Below are 17,947 nucleotides of genomic sequence, written 5' to 3' on the forward strand. Positions count from 1 at the left end.
GTTCAAATAACAAAGTAAAGATAGTAACACAACAAACGGTTCACAAATTTTCTGACTTTATTTTCAACAAATGCATCAACCAAGCATTCATGTGACACATGTCAACAAGTTTTCTCAGATATAACCCTTCATTTTTTTTCTGTACGGTCCTCACTAAAAAACTTTTTTTTAACAAAAACAGTGCCTGCATAAATATAACAATATGACGTACTTTGATAAAACTCCTCGGTCTCTTCTATCTTTTCTTCACCGAACCACTTTTCTTGTCCGACTTCTGCTTCTTTGCATCTTTTTTTCCCTTTGACAGATTCTCGTAAACGTCCTCTGTGTTTCTGGAAACAGAAAAGAACAAGCTGATGAGTGATTTCTTCTGTTTTGTATGAACTTACACACCAGCCGACATTAATGGACAGGGCTGAGGAATGACAACCATTTAAACAGAACAACTGAGCATGAGTCAGTCTCTTGAAGCTGGCAGTCCAACTGGGTCAACGTTTACAGTGTTTATGTTGTGTTGCTGTTTTTCCTGAACTCTCCTAACCGCTTAATTCGAAAATCGCTCTGTTCATACATGAGTGGTGACCTGGGCTCAAAGGTCATGAAAACACTATTCAGATAACAGAACAGAGACAAAGGGTGTCGGGAATTTTAATTGTACAATACAAAAAACATCTTTTGTCTTGTTTACCTCGGTCATCCATTAAAGGGGAACTCTCAGGAATTTTACACATGGGGTTTAGTTTACTCTTCATGACGTTATGTCATGACCCTGATAATGTCATTAGGGAAAGTATCATACTGCATTCATATAAAGGGAACGATTAGCTCCAACCTGGGGAAATTCACATGAACTGCCCCTCAAGTTGGAACCAGAACTTGGAGGGAAAATATAAGGACGAAAATAAATGTTTGGTTGATGGTAAGAAGCTTTTCATTAATTAAACTATTGCACATCAATCTTTTTCGCTCACATGTAATTAGTAATTTGATATTTTAGGTTGTAACCGTTAATGTGTTGTTTAAACACTGAACTGTAAAATACAACACATCTTCTTTGTAGCGCGCATGTTGTTTTCACATTACAACTAGCCTACAAGCACAAGAACAAACCAAAGTTGGAAGAATAACTTCACGATTCAGGAAGAGTACCTGCATTTAGAATTATGACAGACTTTTTGAGTAGCATTATGGGAATTCGGGGCGCCCTTAGCTCAGTTGGTAGGGCGGCCCAGCAGCAGACCCGGGTTCGATTCCCGCCCGCGGTCGTTGTCTGCATGTCACTCCCCTCTCTGCCCCATTTCACCTCTGTCTCTATCAATAAAGCATGAAAAATGCCCAAAAACATCGTAAAAAAAGCATTATGGGAATTGTAGGATCAGACATCTTTTGGAACTTGCCCCACACTAAAGACTAAAAGTCCGGGTATCTCAGCCTCTGTCGCTTTGGTTTGGATTATTCTTTTTATTACATCTTTCCCTTGTGAATCATCTCTCTCTATGCAGGTACAATACTTATTCACTGGAGAAGCACTTTAATGCCAATGCAGAATCTATGCCAGAGGTGTCACCATCACTCTCACAGGAGCTGAGAATCGCAAACAAAACAAAGAAAGACAAACACTCTGATGCCTCTAATGCCCATCCAACTTGGGTTCCTGTTCCAGCTGCATTCCTAGTCCAGTGGTAAAAGCCACACTTCGAACAGTGTAAAGAAAATTATATTTCAAGATGCAAATGATTGATATGTCATATAGGAAAATAGTTTGCTGTGATGTCCACCAGGATAAAAAAAAATATAAAACTGTATTTTAGTCCAGCTGCAAGAAGCTGACTAGGTCGTTTTTTAGGGCGGCTGTGTGAGGTTTAGAGGAGCGATGTGAATCTGTTAGGATGACACACACACACACACACTCACTTTGAGACCTTCTTGCTCGCTGGTTGGTGTTTGAGTTGCAGGTTTCCATACTCCGTATCAGTTTCCTGTGGAGAAGAGAAACACAGACATTTCGGATATGGCTAGAGACAAAGGTCATGTGACTGGTTTGGTGCATGTTGTGTTTTCTGTGTCTGGGTCAATGTTCATCTTCCCCAAGCCTCTCTCTGATAACATATCATCCTCTTGGTATGATCAGCTCTGGTGTTCAAGTCAACAGCCATGAGTGCTAAGGCCTATTGACATACATATCTCTATTTTCATTTTTTGGAAATTTGTCACCATTTTCCCCCTATTAATCTATTCAGCCACAAGAGGAGAGTATAATTCCTGGTGTTTTTGTAAAGTGGGTCTTCTTCTTTCTGTATTTTCTGTCCCTGTTGCTCACCATGTAGGCGCAGGCCTTGGCCTTGTCTGTCTGAATGTGCTGAGACACAGACAGGTAGATGAACTTGTACTGAGCCTCTGTCTGCACCATGCCGGAGCGCTGCTCTCGCACCATCTGGATGTACTTTGGGATGTCAATATCACAGTCCAGACCTACAGAGGGAAGCCAGATAGGGAAGCATTGGATGGAGACAGTACTCATCTTATTTATTAGGGACTGATTTCTTTCAAAAACAAATGTTTTACCAATATTTTCAATGGTATCCAGGATCATGTCAATCACCACAATCGTTCCTGTTCGACCAATTCCAGCACTGCACACATTAACAGAAGAAACAACGTTAATATGTCCCCATCAATCAAACACAACTTGTTACTGTGAGAAAAAACTGCAATCATTAACTTTACTAACAACTCTACAGTCAAAGCAGATTCTAATAATACATCCTAACACTTGCAGGCTAACACACTCACATTTACAATGCTAACATGTTATTGGATAATGCTCAACACATCCACCAACTCAGTTTTACATTTTAACTGATCAATATTTGCACAAGAGTCAATGTACAACTGGGGCTGATGGGATGTGATTATTTTTGTAGGCATTTGGTCATATTATTAGATTATTAATTATCAAACTATTTATTTTTTTAAATCCTGCCATTTCAAAAGTGAAGAGTGAGAAGAGTAAAATTCCCTTTTTGAAAAGGGGTTTACAATTAAATATTGGTTTAAATGAAATGTTTCACCACGTGTTGCAAACAGTTGTGTTAAGGGAAACAATGGGACATCTTTGTACAGCTTTGTGAACATGCTTACGTACCAACATGCTTACATAAGCATTTAATCATTTAACAAACAAGTTTATAAAAAGTACAAGCAGCCTCAGTGTCCTTCACATCACACGAGGAAAATTCCTAAAGGATAAACTGCAAGTTGGCTCAAAACCTTTGTTCAACTACTACTAATCTTAATCCTGAAAATCTGATCATTTTAATCTTAACCCTCCAAGTGCTATCACAGAATTTATGATTACGAAACCGGAGCTTGGTAAACTTAGTTCTGTGACATTTTAAAAGACTTTTTTCATTTTCCTTGTTCCGAGTGCAGATGTCTTTCACAAGCACACCACAAAGTCTGAGAATGTTTACGATCTCTCTGACTAGTGGTGTGAGCCACCATTTGGCAAAAACCTCCATGTGGGAATCCCATTGTCTTGTCCCCGTTTCTCAGGAACTGTAAATGTAACAGTTTGGAATAGGTGGTGAATTACAGCTACTTATTGTTTAGAAAATTGAACAGGCCAAAAATGTTTAAAAATGTGTTGCATTCTGCCTCTGAAAAGTTTTTTCTACATGATTTTGAACTGAATATTTTGAGGTTTCAGCTTTGAGTCACACATAACAGACAATTTGAACAATATAATTTTTCCTGACATTTCATAGATTAAGATTTTTTTTCCAAAGTCGCTGACAAATGTATCCGTGAAATTAATAATTAGCTACAGCTCTAACATTATAATTAATACTCTGGGGAATCACACACCTCCACAGGCTGCGTATTATTTTATTGCAGGCTACTAATTTGGACCCATTACAACGACAGCCCTGACGCAATAAGTATCTATAATCCCCCGGCATGTTCAGCTCTGTGTTCTCAAGATCATTAAAGTGGGTTTCCATGAGGCATTTTGGCTCCAGCAGTCCAGTACCTGCAGTGGATGATCATGGGTCCAGCATCGGGATATTCCGCCTGTTTTGCATTTACTTGAATAAGGAAGCTGAGGACGCCACCTGGCTCCTGAGGGACGCCGTGGTCAGGCCAGCTCAGGTACTGGTAGTGCCAGATGGTACGAGAATGTTTTGGCTGTAAAAGAAAAAAAAATCTGTTCGTATAAGCTTATTTTGTCAGTGTAGTGGATAAGAATGTATGTTCTTTATTTATTTTAAAGATTTAGAAATGTATTATAAAGGTCATTAAGAACAAGTTCCTATTTACAATGGCGGCATGATGAGTGAGTGCAGTGAGTTCAGAGGTTGGTGTATGGACATTACCATTTCCAAGGGAGTGACCTCCAACACTCTGACTTTGTAATCCCCACACTCCCTCTCTGTCGAACAGGTCACCGCGTATGGACCCACCTCCTTGGATCCATGAAGTTCTGGCCAGTACGGCACACATTTATTCTGAACGGAAATGCAAAAGAAATCAAGTTAATTTCTTACTTCATCTGTTTCAGTGCAAGTAACTTCTGCACTGTTTTTTATATTTTCATGTAATTTCCCTGCTGAATTACAACCTCTGTTTTTAGCCTAGAAGCTGAATGTTTGTCGTGTCTCTCCTTTTGCAGTATGTACTGATGTAATTCCTGACGTTTGGTCTAATGGAAATACTTAAGTAAACTCAAATCCTCTCAACTTCACAAAAGCTAATAGCTGTGTAAACCATTCAAGTCACACGTCAGATCAGATCTACACAATTTAGAGGATTTTTTTTTCAAAGCTGCATTTTTAAAGGGCTTAATACAGCAACAAGAAACAATATGACAACTCCAACTAGAAACACCAGCGAACCCATAGGAAAAATGACAAAATACAAATGTTGGGGGAAAAAACAAGGGGACACAGGAAAGGGTTACTCAGTCTTCTTAAAGGTGCTGTAAGCGGAATGGTTCTTTTAGCTAACTTCCTGTCAGTTACTGCAGTTAGCAGCCCCCTCGCTCGTCCCTACGTCACCACATTAATGCACTGCGGTCTTCAAGCAGCAAGTTATCTAGCATCGTCTCAGATCCATAAGTGTGATAAAACATGATAAAAACCATCAAAACAGACATTGGGAAGGATTTTTACCTGCGCATACACATTCACCCATCTGTTGCTCTGGCGTGCACCGGCAGTGAGACCATAGAGTGTATATACTATATATGACTGAGACGAGTGTCGGTTTGTAGCGTTCTCTCTTCTGATTGGATAAAAATTTCGGGATACTACAATAAGTTTATTCACCGATTACATGCAGAGCAGCTGACTGAGAGATCGGCTTTATGAAACGCGTACATTATGTAAGTGATCACTGTATGAATAAAGAACGATTTTACACTTATATTAACATAAATAAACCGCTTACTTCACCTTTAACCATAGGAGGTCTTAACTTTTTATAATTGTGGGTGCATCTCAGGTCCTCCAGCAAGTTATACGTGTGTGTGTGTGTGTGTGTGTGTGTGTGTGTGTGTGTTATTGTTAAGGTTAGGGAAAGTTACTTTTAAAAACAATAAAGCCAACATACAAACAACTGCTTTAATGTTTTCATACTGACCCGGCCTTTCTCGACCTCTCTTGTTGTCATGACGATCACCCTCGTGTTCTCCTGCCACACCATCTGCCAGAAATCGTTGACAGTTGTTGCCAGGCACCCCTGGGTAGCAATGTAAACTTTGGGATCTGTGGACTCCAACAAGGTGTTCTACAAACACACAGACAATACTTTTTTATAAACAAACAACAATAACATTCAGGACTAATAACACCATAAGTGTTCCTGTGATTTGGTGTTAGTATGAGCCTAGGGACTTCAGAGACTCACTCTGACGTAGTTGGCGTTGATGTAATCCGAGCCCACAATGTTAGGATCAGTGTCCTCCAGCTTGACCCTGGTGTCATTGACTGGAGGAAAGAAATAGATGAGTGGAGAGAGGGACAACAAGAAATTCTGCTTAATGCCAGTGCTATTAAAATGTGGTTTGAGTCATGAGATTTGGTTTATTTAGAGAATAACAATATAGAGAAGTCTGAAAAAATAACTCACAGGGAAGAATATTCTTGTATCTGTTTTTGCTCTTATTTTCAGGCCTCTGGCCCTCCTCTCTGCTCTTCTTCACCTTTGCCTCAGACTTTTGAAGAGCCTGCCGGGAGAGACAGAGACGACTTTGTGATACCCAACTCCATACAACACACTAATATCATATATCGTTTTAGCTGTTAGTATAAAGAAATGTACATATTTGATAGTATTCCAAAAACAATAAATTATATAATAAGTCAATCAACTTGGTACCTATACAGTGCAACTATCAGTAAAACTAGACAGAGTATCAAGATCTCACTGGAGCAGTTTCACTACAATTAACAACAACTATTTCAATAATCAATGAATTATTTACTTTATATTTTTTTAGCAAAAATGCCAAACATTCCTAAGTTGCAGACACCTAATTGTGAAGTTGTCACTTTTCTCTTAAATGTTTGATGTCATTAACTGAATATCTTTGGAATTTGAACGACAGGACAAGTTGAATTGGATTTCAGACGATCTGCTAAATTGTGATTTATAATGATTTACTTTAAAAAAATGTAGACCAAAAAAAAAATTGTGTGTTTTAGGTAAGTTGTGTTTTCCCTTTCTTTTTTGAGTCACTGTTCCAGCATGTACACTGTCCTTGCTCAAAGTCTGTCGTCATGTGTTATTTGTACATGCAGTGCATTTTGCCACCACAAGGTGGTAGTATAACACCTTTAGTTTTGCCCAAAGTAAGAAAGTGAAGTCTTGAGATGCTATACAGTTTATTGACACCTCAGTCCATTTCTTATAAGATGTCTGATGTTTGATCGACTTCTACCCACTTCAGGATGACTGTGGTTCGCAGATGAAGCATGGTGGGTAAGTAACAATCACGGTAAACACTTACGTCAAACTCTTCCCAGAAGCCTGCCTTGCTCTTCTCTGCCTCTCCCGCCTCCTTCTGTTGCTCTAAGGTCTGGTCCAGCAGTTTCACTCGGCTGTCGATGTCTGATGCAATCACTCTGGTGGAGTAATACGGCTGCCGGGACGCACAGACAGAGATAGAAAATTATGATGGAGATGAAAGAAAAATATGATTATCATCATCAGACAAACTCAAAGATGTGAGTAATGTTTTCTATCCGTGGGCTGTACTTCTTGCCTTTTCAAATGATCAACAACGACTTGTTTCTGTTTTACACAACTCATAGGCATTCACTGTGTTGAATCACACACGTTGAAAAAAATGCTGGCTGTGTTTCATCAATGTGATTTGGCAACAGGAAACAAGAAGGCCCAGTTCACCTGTTTTAAATGCACCCAGTTCCCGGACATCTCCTCGATGCCTTTACGTTTGTAGAAGTCCACCAAGTCTGTCAGCGTGTCAAACATCTCCGAGCCTCCCACTGTGTACCTGTCGTTCTGAACACACACACACACACACACACACACAAAAAGCAACACAACATATATAATTCTGGATAAGCACACACAGAGAAAGAGGTTGTGCAAAATTGTCTGATCTGTGTACCTTTATTCGCATACAGAATAAAGTTCAAAAGAGGGACTGAACAACTAAAAAACAATCATGCACACAAAACAAAACAAGGGCACTTTAATAAAATAGGGTATTTGTAGAACAATAATTTGTGCATGCACTCCCTTCAATCAAAATTTTATTTTTCTTACATTTTGAATTTATAGAATACAATTGTTTTTCTGTGACAAGATTGTGCTGCCAATACTCAAAATATAATATGTATGTTTATGTATATAATATAATTGAGTTAATTGGCCATAAAATTAACTTCTTCAGTATAAAAGCAGTGAACATGCACTGTATGTGTGTTCACATTCAGTTAACAGACTGAGGTCTAGAGCCGATACGCACCTGCTCTTTGCCACGTGCTCATGAAAAGGCCTGTGTGAGCCTTTCATAATCTCACATTAATTTCCTGCACGGAAATAATGGCTCTCATTTAAATGTTTTCTGTGGAGGTGAACTGCACTTCATGTTGTCACCTCGATGGTGACTGATATCTATGAAAATGAGTTGGAGAGAAGCCAGTGTGACCAATTCCTCTACAATCATCAGCAGCCATTCAAAGTGAGTGTATACACACACCTGATAATGTCAGGATGTGCCTGACATTTATGAACAATAGCAGAGTGGACATATGAGCCGTGTTTTATTGCACAAGATAGGGGAAATGAGACTTCAATCCTCTTGTAAAGTACACTACACAACTTTGGGAATAGCCACCCCTCTGCATGATGTGAATCTGTTTTGGTAACCTAACTTGTGTGTAATCTGTGTATTCAAATCAAAAGATTAATTGACCCAAAAAACAACACATTATCTCATTCACCTGGCACATTATCTTGATGTGGGATACCCTCTTTCCTCCAGTTTTGCCCCTTTCGTCCGTCAGCACCGACAGAACAAAGTCTCCGGGTTTTGACAGCGACTCTCTGACCAGGAAGGTCCCCGGCTCGTCTTTTGCACAGAGCAGCTTCTCTGCATTGGCCCCCGACAGGTGACCGTGGTACCACCTACAGACAAAAGGCACAGATACATGATATCTGGCCTCAGGGACACTTACAGGTGTTAAGCTACGTGTAGATGTTTTGTTTGTGGTAAGGGTTCAAAAACCGCGATACGCAAAGGGCATCTCATGTATCATTCAAATGTCTTTAACATTAGCACATTTTGCGAGCAGCAACCAAACACAAACAAAAAGAGATGTATGTGAGCAGAGGACCGTTAGGAATATGCAGTGTGCGTATCAGTCTATTCAAGGCTCAGCGGTTGACAGACACTCACTGATGTGGTACACTGGACTGTCGTTCATACTACACAGTGACTAGAAACAGAAAGCCGCAACTGAATCAGGCGCATTGGGTAAAAAGTTAAAACCAGCAAGTACAAATGTTGTTACACGTAAGTTATATTTCTCTGTGTGTGTGTGTGTGTGTGTGTGTGTGTGAATAAGATAATAATTAATTAACACTCGACTTCATTTTAGGCCCGGTTCTCGATTTCTTATACTAAGCTTCCTGCTTTGCGGTCGGAAAACTTCTGGTGACAGATTTCGTGGCTGAAGAGGACAACTATTTATAGCATGCAACCACCACCCCTGTCCCCCCTCCCAACACATTTTGTCTGCTCTCTTTAGGCCTTTGCACATTTATTTATTTCTTGATTTCATTACCTGTCAAATCAGTGAAGGCTTTTTTCAGACACTTCAATTAGGTATTGGCCTTTAAATTACAGCAGGTTGCATGAAGAACCTAAAAAAATGTAAATTAAGTTTTCAGGAAGTTTTGCAGAAGCTATATTAACAGCCTGTGCAGAAGAATCATGCATGGTGAAAAGTGCTTCATAGTGCCAACGAGTTGATGGCCTGAGCATGTGTATCATATTTTTTTAGAATAAATAGGCTGCCAGATACATGAGAACAACACAAAGACAACTGCACTACAGGGTGACCTGTTGAGCTCAGGTGTTATCATGCTTCGTGAGAGAGAGAGAGAGAGAGAGAGAGAGAGAGAGAGAGAGAGAGAGAGAGAGAGATCGGCTGATATGAGGAAGAGAACGAGTGAGCAAGAACATGATGAAGTGCGCAATAGAGGAAGATAAGTGAGGTCTGGCCATTGCTTTCAAAAGTGTCAAAACTTAAAGTTTCCAACCGCAGCAACAAAAGGGAAGTTAGACAACTGACAAGACAGAGAAGGGGGGTAGAGGCTACCAGCTAGGGTACAGAGTCACACACACATACACACACACACGATAGAAAGTAGTGTAGTGACCTCGTTGACTCATAAACGGACTGGAAGTGTATGAGTTTATCTATCAATACTAGTCGGACATTAACCTACTTTAAGCGGTTTACGGTTACACAATGTTTCCAGCTGTGAGAAAAAAAACTCCAAGACCTCTACACCACCTCCAGCAGCGATTTAACGCAGGACAATATAACAATGTAGGCAATAAAGATGCAAGCTTGAGTCTTTTTTTCCCTTTCTAAACCTCAAAAAGCGTAATAACGATTTGAAATATTCGAATTTCAAGTAACTCTTTGCAAATGTTGAGTAAAAAGCTGTCTATATTCAGTTTGGGGAATTGTAATGACGATTAATACTATCCTCTACACTCCTGGAAATCTCTTTACACAATGTCAAAAAAAGAAAACCGCAAGTTGCAAAAACCAACACCATTGTGTATATTGGTAAACAAGTCTCTGATCACGTCAAGGATTGTCATCAACAATTACACGACAATCAGGCGACGCCTAGATTTTGAAGAATGGTTTAAATTAATGACAGACGTTGCCTCTTTTGAATCACTGATCACAAGGACTGATCATTGTCCAGGGCACTTCAATGAGGCTTGGTCTAATTATTCCCATTTACATGTTGGAAGGATAATATGATTGAACTATTCCTCCACCCAAAAAAACATTTGACTAAGATTTTCATCGAGCAGAATGATGTATGTGCAGATTTTGTAGTCTGTTTTCACGACCAACAGCTCATTTTAAATCTGACTTTAACATGTGTCTTTGCACAGGGATGATCCTGAGACATTGCAACTAGTTTTTTTAGAGGTCTTTTAATGTTTCTTAAACTTTCATTTATAAAACTATTTCCATCTGAAATGTAGCAGAGTAGAAGCATAAAGTCTCTAAAATGGAAATCACTAAGAACAGTCTAATTGTCCTTCAGCAAATTATTTGAGTAGATGTAGTTGTGATGTGACTCTCATCAAATGTATCAATCCACGAGCTGAAGCAGTGATACTTGTGAGATTGAAGCCTTGACCGCTGTTTTTCTGGACTGTGGGTGTTTATTTTCACTGACTCACATTCTGACAAATATGCCGGTACACCAGAAATATTCAAAGGCCGCTTCAAATACAAAACCTTTCGTCTGGAGGAAAATGTTTGAACCCCATGGAATATTACACCTACAAGTGACACCCATTATATCCTCAGTGAATAAATAACTCTTAAAAGGATTATTATTGACTTAGCCACCACCTAAACGATTGAACACTATGACAAGAGTATGTAGGTGGAGGCAGCTCAGAGAAATCCAGTGACTGTGGGCCAACATTAAACTACAATGGATGTGAGAGTGCACACAGACCTCTCTGTTGTGGGGTCTGAGCAGTTGAGGGGGTATTTGAGCTCAATAGTGGTGCCGTCCGTGTCCTGCAGTATGCCGTTCTCCGATGTGTAGTAGTCCACCAGCTCTGACAGGGTGGCAAACTTCTCCCCGCCATATAGGTCATAGTAGTCCCCTGTGTTTTGGATCCTGATGTGGGTCACAAGTTCCTTCACCCTACCCGGATCACACAAAAAATAGTCAATGTTTTTCCTTGACAACAAAACTATCATAACAGTAAAGAGAACATGGAGTATTTAGGTAGTTGAAGGTTGGAGCTTTGCACCAAAAGCTGGAAAGACAAGAAAGATTTTATTATTTGGGTCACAAACTAGATCGTCAAGGCTTCATATAATCGTCACAGTTTCACTGCAGCAGAACCCTGAGTATGTACAATACACTGTATGTTCTGTTCTGTGTCGATGGCACATATGTATGAACTTTCAGTATTTGCACTCTGTGTTCACTATCTGTAATGAAAGAGCTTTTCTGAAATTGGTGTTTTTCTCTAGTTATTCAGGAACAAAAACTTTTGATTTACCTCGTTTTGGGGGGAAATTGTTCAATGATCCAAATGATGTATTTATTTATAATAATCAATAGAATAAATAGAATAAGAAATATTTCTATTTTTATATACTGACATCTATTCTGTTTAACAGAAACTCATCAGTACACACACAGTACACATTTAAACCTTTATCTGTTAGAACTACAGACTGTGATAAGGATATAACATGGTATTAAACATTTAGACCCGTTGCACAATATTTGCATAAATTCATCTTGTGAACCTCAAAAAATGCAATCTGACCTAAATCTAATGAGCAAAGATCTGGACTCACTCTGCGTATCATCGAACTTTACTCATCACTTTCTAATTTTTTTTATTTGGTTTGATGACTATCATTTTCTATTTCTAGAATTTTTAAGTACAGTAATGCACATTGAATTATCTTATTCACGTGTAAAGAAAATTGAACTTCAATCTAATGTTTCATATTGTGAATAACGACCTATACAACTATATATTAAGACTCTTGTACAGATACATTTGGATGTTTTTTTTATTTACAACTAACAAAGCTTAATAAAGTAACAGTTATACATGAGAGGACGTGCCCACAAAGTGTGGTGGAAAGTTTGGTTTCTGTCCATACAGAGTAAGACTATTCACATGTTCAGCACGTCTTTGCCCCCAAGTTGCAAAACAAATTTTAAAGTTAAAAAGGGTGAATTTGGGAGGTAAATAAATAAGCAGTAAAGGCTAGAGTCCAGTTTTTTACATCAGGGTTTGCTGAGCCGACAATCTATCGGGTTATTTAATGACAACATTTCTGGTCATTTTTGTTCTGTTCACCAATTGGTCATTGGATGAGACACATGGATGGGCTTACAGCACAATTTTAAAAGGAAAGGAAAGTGAGAATCTTCAGAAAGGTAAAACAGCGATTTTTTGTGTTTTTGCAGACTTTATTACCTGACGGACAGGGAGAAATCGCCCACGTTTTTCTTGCTAGGTCGAGCCAAAAAGCTGCCATGAATGCCTCGGGACTTGAGCATCTCCTCAGCCTGCAGGCCTGTGATGTCTCTGTGAAACCACCTTTATCAACACACAAGAATACAAAATAAACATATACTCAAAGTGAATAGAACTGCATCCATTGCAACCTCAGCTTACAAATACTGTATATAAGACATGCATATAAAACACAAACGCCTTATGCACACAATCACGCTCAGTATTATTTCCGCACATCATGTATTTTAAACAGTGAGTAAGGTATTTTTATACATAAAAATACAAAACAGCCGTACAAAAAAGTATTATTTTTATAGAACTCTAGAGTGTTTTTTTTTTTTTTTTAATCTCCACCGCAGCAGAAGCAGGTCACACAACATTTGACTGAAAACTTACCATTTTTACAATCTCACCAACTGCTTGCTGTTTAAAGTTATGTAAATGTAAGATTTCCTTTCTTTTTTTCACTTCTTATTTTTAATTTTTTTTTCAAATACTAAATTTAGCATATCGCTGGTATCGGATGATGAGTATTTCCCATAATTTTTTTGGATGACAAACTTTCAATTGATTAATCTAAAAAATAATTGATAATCAAACAATTAATTTACATGATCCCAAATGCATTGCCCAGAAGAGACATAATGAGAAACAATAATTAATTAAGTATCTTTAACCTAAAAGGAAAAGAAAAATAACTGCATTAACCTTGAAATCAACACCTTTACCACTAGCCTGATGAATACCCCACTACTCAGAATAAGTAGAACCAATAGTTAAGTCAATGCTCTTATTCTAACGCTGTATTTACGACACTATAACCCCCCAAAAAATCCAGTAAAGCTCTTGTTTAAAGCCGTAGACTTTGTTTACTTCTGTATAACACAATTGCATCAGTTCAGACTTAATATCTACTTCTGTATCACTTCCTGTAGCCCTTTGTGGATGGAAAAAGTGTTCTGTGGTCAATCTTGGCTCACGGCAGAGCAAACTCAGAAAGTGGATTTGTTTGTTATTTAGTCTGGTGTCACCCGTTGCCATTTCTCATTGCAATAGCTTTCCTACAGCTTTCAAATGTAGTAATCTTAATTAATCATTCAAATTATAATGAATAATAAAGCCATTCACAAGTCTTTAGTTTGGGCAACCCTGCATGAGCACTTGTTTTGACAATAAGGTGATGTTTTCACTGGAATATGTTTCCTTTTTAACTTTGGGTTGTGAGCACTTATACAACAGATTGTCAAAGAACCATCAACTCTTGGGAACCGTGGTAAGAACCGTTAAAGAGCTTGAACGTTGAGGATGCAAAAACAAAAGTGTTCTTTCGACTCAATCACTGAGCTCAAACACAAGTTATGACACATTTTCTTTACGTAAACAGCAAACAACTCATCAAAAATCACATGATAGAGGAACAGGGCAGGACGAGTCAACAGCTGGGGAAAGACAGAGAAGGAGGAATGGAAACAGAGAAGTTGTCATCACGCCTTGCAAAACACAAGAGTACACAACAAGAGTTGACTAACGCAGCATTGTATTGTACTGTCCAGCGGAGGGGCTTTACTCACCGAACCATGTTGTCTCTTCGCTTCGTCTGGGACCAAAGAGAAGGAGAGTGATTGGTGAGAGTCACTTCTACTTGCACATGTGCAGACCCAAAGGCATAAACGTAGAAAAATTATGATTCTCCAAAGAAGAAAGACAATCAATACTTCCTCACTTTGCAGCTGCAAACTTAAAACATAAGAGCGATTGCTAACTTTCATTGTCATGTGTTTAGCTCTTTCACACACTATCTCCCAACTGACATTTACACCTAAGATCAATACTATCAACTCTATCATTCTGTAACACATTTACAAATCCCCACTTAATCTACCGGCGCTCGACTCTTTTCCTCCTTCACACGCTTCCCTTCACCCAACCCTCTTCCTATCCAACCCAGTAGGAAAGCAGGTAAAAGCACTTACTCTTTCTCAGCTGCCTCTGAAAACAACTGACACTCTCCGAGGCGATCGGACTGTGTACGTCTCTCTCCTCCCTCTCTCACTCTCCCCTTCCTTCCTTTTTACGCGTCCTTTCACAAAGTAGTGAAAGCAAGGCAGGAACAAAAATAGCTGACAGGCCGGAATTCCTCCAACCGAAAGAGGGTTTTTTTTATTTTTAAAGACGACCAAAACAAAAACTCATCATATTGAAAGAGAGGAGTAGGTTAAATCTCTGTGGACTCTCTTGACGCTACATCGCTTAGGTTTTATGCACAGATCTTGAGGAATAGCACAGCAGAGATGTTTCAATGTGTTCCATTGATCCGTCAATCGAATCATGAGCGAGAGGGCCTGTCCAGCGATTCTACCACCATTCCAGGAATAAAATAATCCACAACAATGTAAAGTTTGAGCTTCTTGTGCATTCTCAAACAAGCCCTATCTTTTTCTGTAAGCCAGCTATTTGCAAGCACATTTCTTCTCTGCCTGCCCACCTGTCTGCTACAACTGTTGTCTGTTTGTTCTTTACTTCCAGGTGTGTGTGTGTGTGTGTGTGTGTGTGTGTATGTGTGTGCGTAAAAGGTCAGAGTCACAGAACACTTCCTCATTTGCAGTTTAACCTTCCCCCTCCATGTTTGTCTGTGTGTGTGTGTGTGTGTGTGTGTGTGTGTGTGTGTGTGTGTGTGTGTGTGTGTGTGTGTGTGTGTGTGTGTGTGAGATAGATAGATAGAGAGAGAGAGGTTTCAGTTGGTGAACCATTTTCAACTGTGTACTCAAGATCACACTATTGAGGCATAAACTCCAAAATTGCAACTTATAAACTGACACGAATCAGTTAATGTTCAGCCATGAGTCTTCCCCTGATATCACAAGAAGTATGCAGAGGCTTGCTAGTTTCCCCACAATGCAACATAAAATCCACTACTCCATTATGAAGGTTGCATTATGCTGTATATGCCACAGAACAAATTAACTCACATTTTACAAGCGATGAAACAGAGTTAATCCACATTTAACTTGCAAATCCTATTTACCTACAACAGGCCAAAAGGTTTAGATTTGCATTCATGAAAACTACTGCATTTCAGTTCCTCCCTCAACTGTAGGCCGTGTCGCGTTAGAAGGTTAGAAAGAGGAGCGATTGTGTAAAGCTAACATGCAAACTTTTTGAACTTGGAGCCAAAGAATAAGTGGAAGAAGCACACACACACACACACACACACACACACACACACACACACACACACACACACACACACACACACACACACACACACACACACACACACACACACACACACACACACACACACACACACACACACACACACACACACACACACACACACACACACACACACACACACACACACACACACACACACACACACACACACACACACACAAACAACACAGATCACTGCAGGTGTCATTGGTCGTGGTTAACGCCGGCTACTGCAGTTTGCATTCTTCTCCTTACAGAATCGCATGTTCAACAGTTGCATCTGGTTGGCTTTTCTTCCCTTCTTGAGACATGAGAGCGCTTCACTTCTCCAGCAAACGACACACACACACTTTCTTTTTTCTTTTGTCGAAGCCTCAAAGTGACAAAAAAACTATGTTTCCCAAAATAGGTCACTCTTTTGAGTTTTGCAACGTATCAAACTTTTGCAATGCATTGAATTGTGTCTGGTCATTTACTGTACGTGCTGTTCTGTTCCTTCCCTTCTTTGTCTAAACCTCTTAAACTATTATTATTACTATATTAATATGAACAGCGATTAGCTAGTTATTCTTCACATTCAATGCCTCTTATGTGATGATTTGCTTCTCATCTACATTTATATCTTATATGAATTGAATATCAGCTATTTAAAGGCCTCACAAATTGTGAAATTTTTACCAAATGTTGCTGCTTTTAGTGCAGTTGTTCGGATTGTTCGGGCATTAGCAATGAGTGTGAGGCTATTCAAATTCCAAAATCTTTCAATGCTGCTTATACCCAGCTAGTTATCCCTTTGAAGGTCACAGATTATGCTAATTTTCAGGTTCAAAATTGTAATTTGGGTTTCTAATAGAAACTGTTTTCATGGTGTTGTGTCCCAAAAAAAAGAGTATATTTCTCAGTGCCATTGCATGCTGAATCTCCTCTTTTCAGCCTCAGTCTGAAACTCTCCTTTTAAAAGCCTGTCTATTTAAGTCAGATTGGCCCTGCAGGTTGAATCTTACTGCCAGTTCAGTGGTATCTGGGTGTGTGTTTATCACAGGTGGAGGAAGGGCTAAGTTAGGTTGGTAAGGGCTAAGTTAGGTTGGTAATGAGAAGGCGTGGCTTCTCCCCTTATAATATTATTTTTCATATCACCGTACATAGCAACATCTCAATATAAAACTACATATACTGTAAATATAGGATCACCCACTCCTAGAGTTTGTTTAATTTTTGCATTTAATTTTGACATGTGATGCATTTAACTGTGTTTATTGTTGTAATATTGTTAAATGTCAGTTTTGGCTCTTTTAAACTTTTATCCTTTTGTAAAGCACTTTACAACCTAGGTTTTGTAAGGCGCTTTATAAATAAAATGTACTTACTTACTAATGACAGAAAAAGTTTGGAAAAATAAAATCCCCATCTAAGGATGCATCAGAAACGCTCTTCCTGATAGACAATCACGGGAAACATTTATAAATGTGTCCAAAGTAAGTATCACTTGTGTTAAGTTAGTTACACCAAAGCATATTTCAAACAATGCAAGAAACATTAATAAAGAGTGGAGAGAAGAGTTAGGGGGAAAAAAAACACCTTTTCTTAAGGAACTGCACTTAAACACTCACCCACAAGACATAGTAGGGATCCTTGCAGTGGGGACTCACTGGCAGTCTGGACTCTTGTGCACCAGGAATTGATCGAGTTGTATCCAGTCTCTCTTCTGAGTGGTTTTCTATGATGTTCAATACTTCTCTCCTTCCAAACACGGTAAAACTCAAGAGGGAGAATATCAGGTTACATGGGAAGCATCTCATGCATTTCTCAGTGCAGGTTCCCTTGTGCCCGGCCCACTCGTGTTTAGCCTCCGACTCTCTCTCTTTCTTGATAAGACATCAGGCTTCATTACCAGCACAACCAATCTCCCCGCCCTGTAATTTACTCCAATTTTCTTGATTA

General features: G+C 39.1%; 1 protein-coding gene across 3 annotated transcripts; it reads right to left on the reverse strand.

The window, feature by feature from the left end:
- Positions 1-59: 59 nt before the first annotated feature.
- On the reverse strand, positions 60-17,708 carry ptpn6 (protein tyrosine phosphatase non-receptor type 6). Of its 3 annotated transcripts, none has more exons than XM_080038991.1 (16): positions 14,764-14,849; positions 14,362-14,387; positions 12,749-12,871; positions 11,251-11,445; positions 8,472-8,655; positions 7,408-7,524; positions 7,010-7,141; positions 6,130-6,226; positions 5,908-5,987; positions 5,641-5,787; positions 4,377-4,508; positions 4,034-4,188; positions 2,566-2,633; positions 2,321-2,472; positions 1,915-1,979; positions 60-332 (listed from the first exon to the last, which is right to left on the reverse strand). In XM_080038991.1, the coding sequence occupies exons 2-16, from the start codon at positions 14,367-14,369 to the stop codon at positions 236-238; spliced, it is 1,752 nt and encodes a 583-aa protein (XP_079895117.1). In that variant the 5' UTR covers positions 14,370-14,387; positions 14,764-14,849; the 3' UTR covers positions 60-235. The 3 variants fall into 3 exon arrangements, with proteins under 3 accessions (XP_079895117.1, XP_079895118.1, XP_079895116.1); XM_080038992.1 differs by having other exon boundaries at positions 14,362-14,428; positions 14,764-14,813; XM_080038990.1 differs by lacking the exons at positions 14,362-14,387; positions 14,764-14,849 and adding an exon at positions 17,617-17,708.
- Positions 17,709-17,947: the final 239 nt, after the last annotated feature.

The sequence above is a fragment of the Ammodytes marinus genome, assembly GCF_949987685.1.
Source record: "Ammodytes marinus genome assembly, chromosome: 13".
NCBI classification, from domain to species: Eukaryota; Metazoa; Chordata; class Actinopteri; order Uranoscopiformes; family Ammodytidae; genus Ammodytes; species Ammodytes marinus.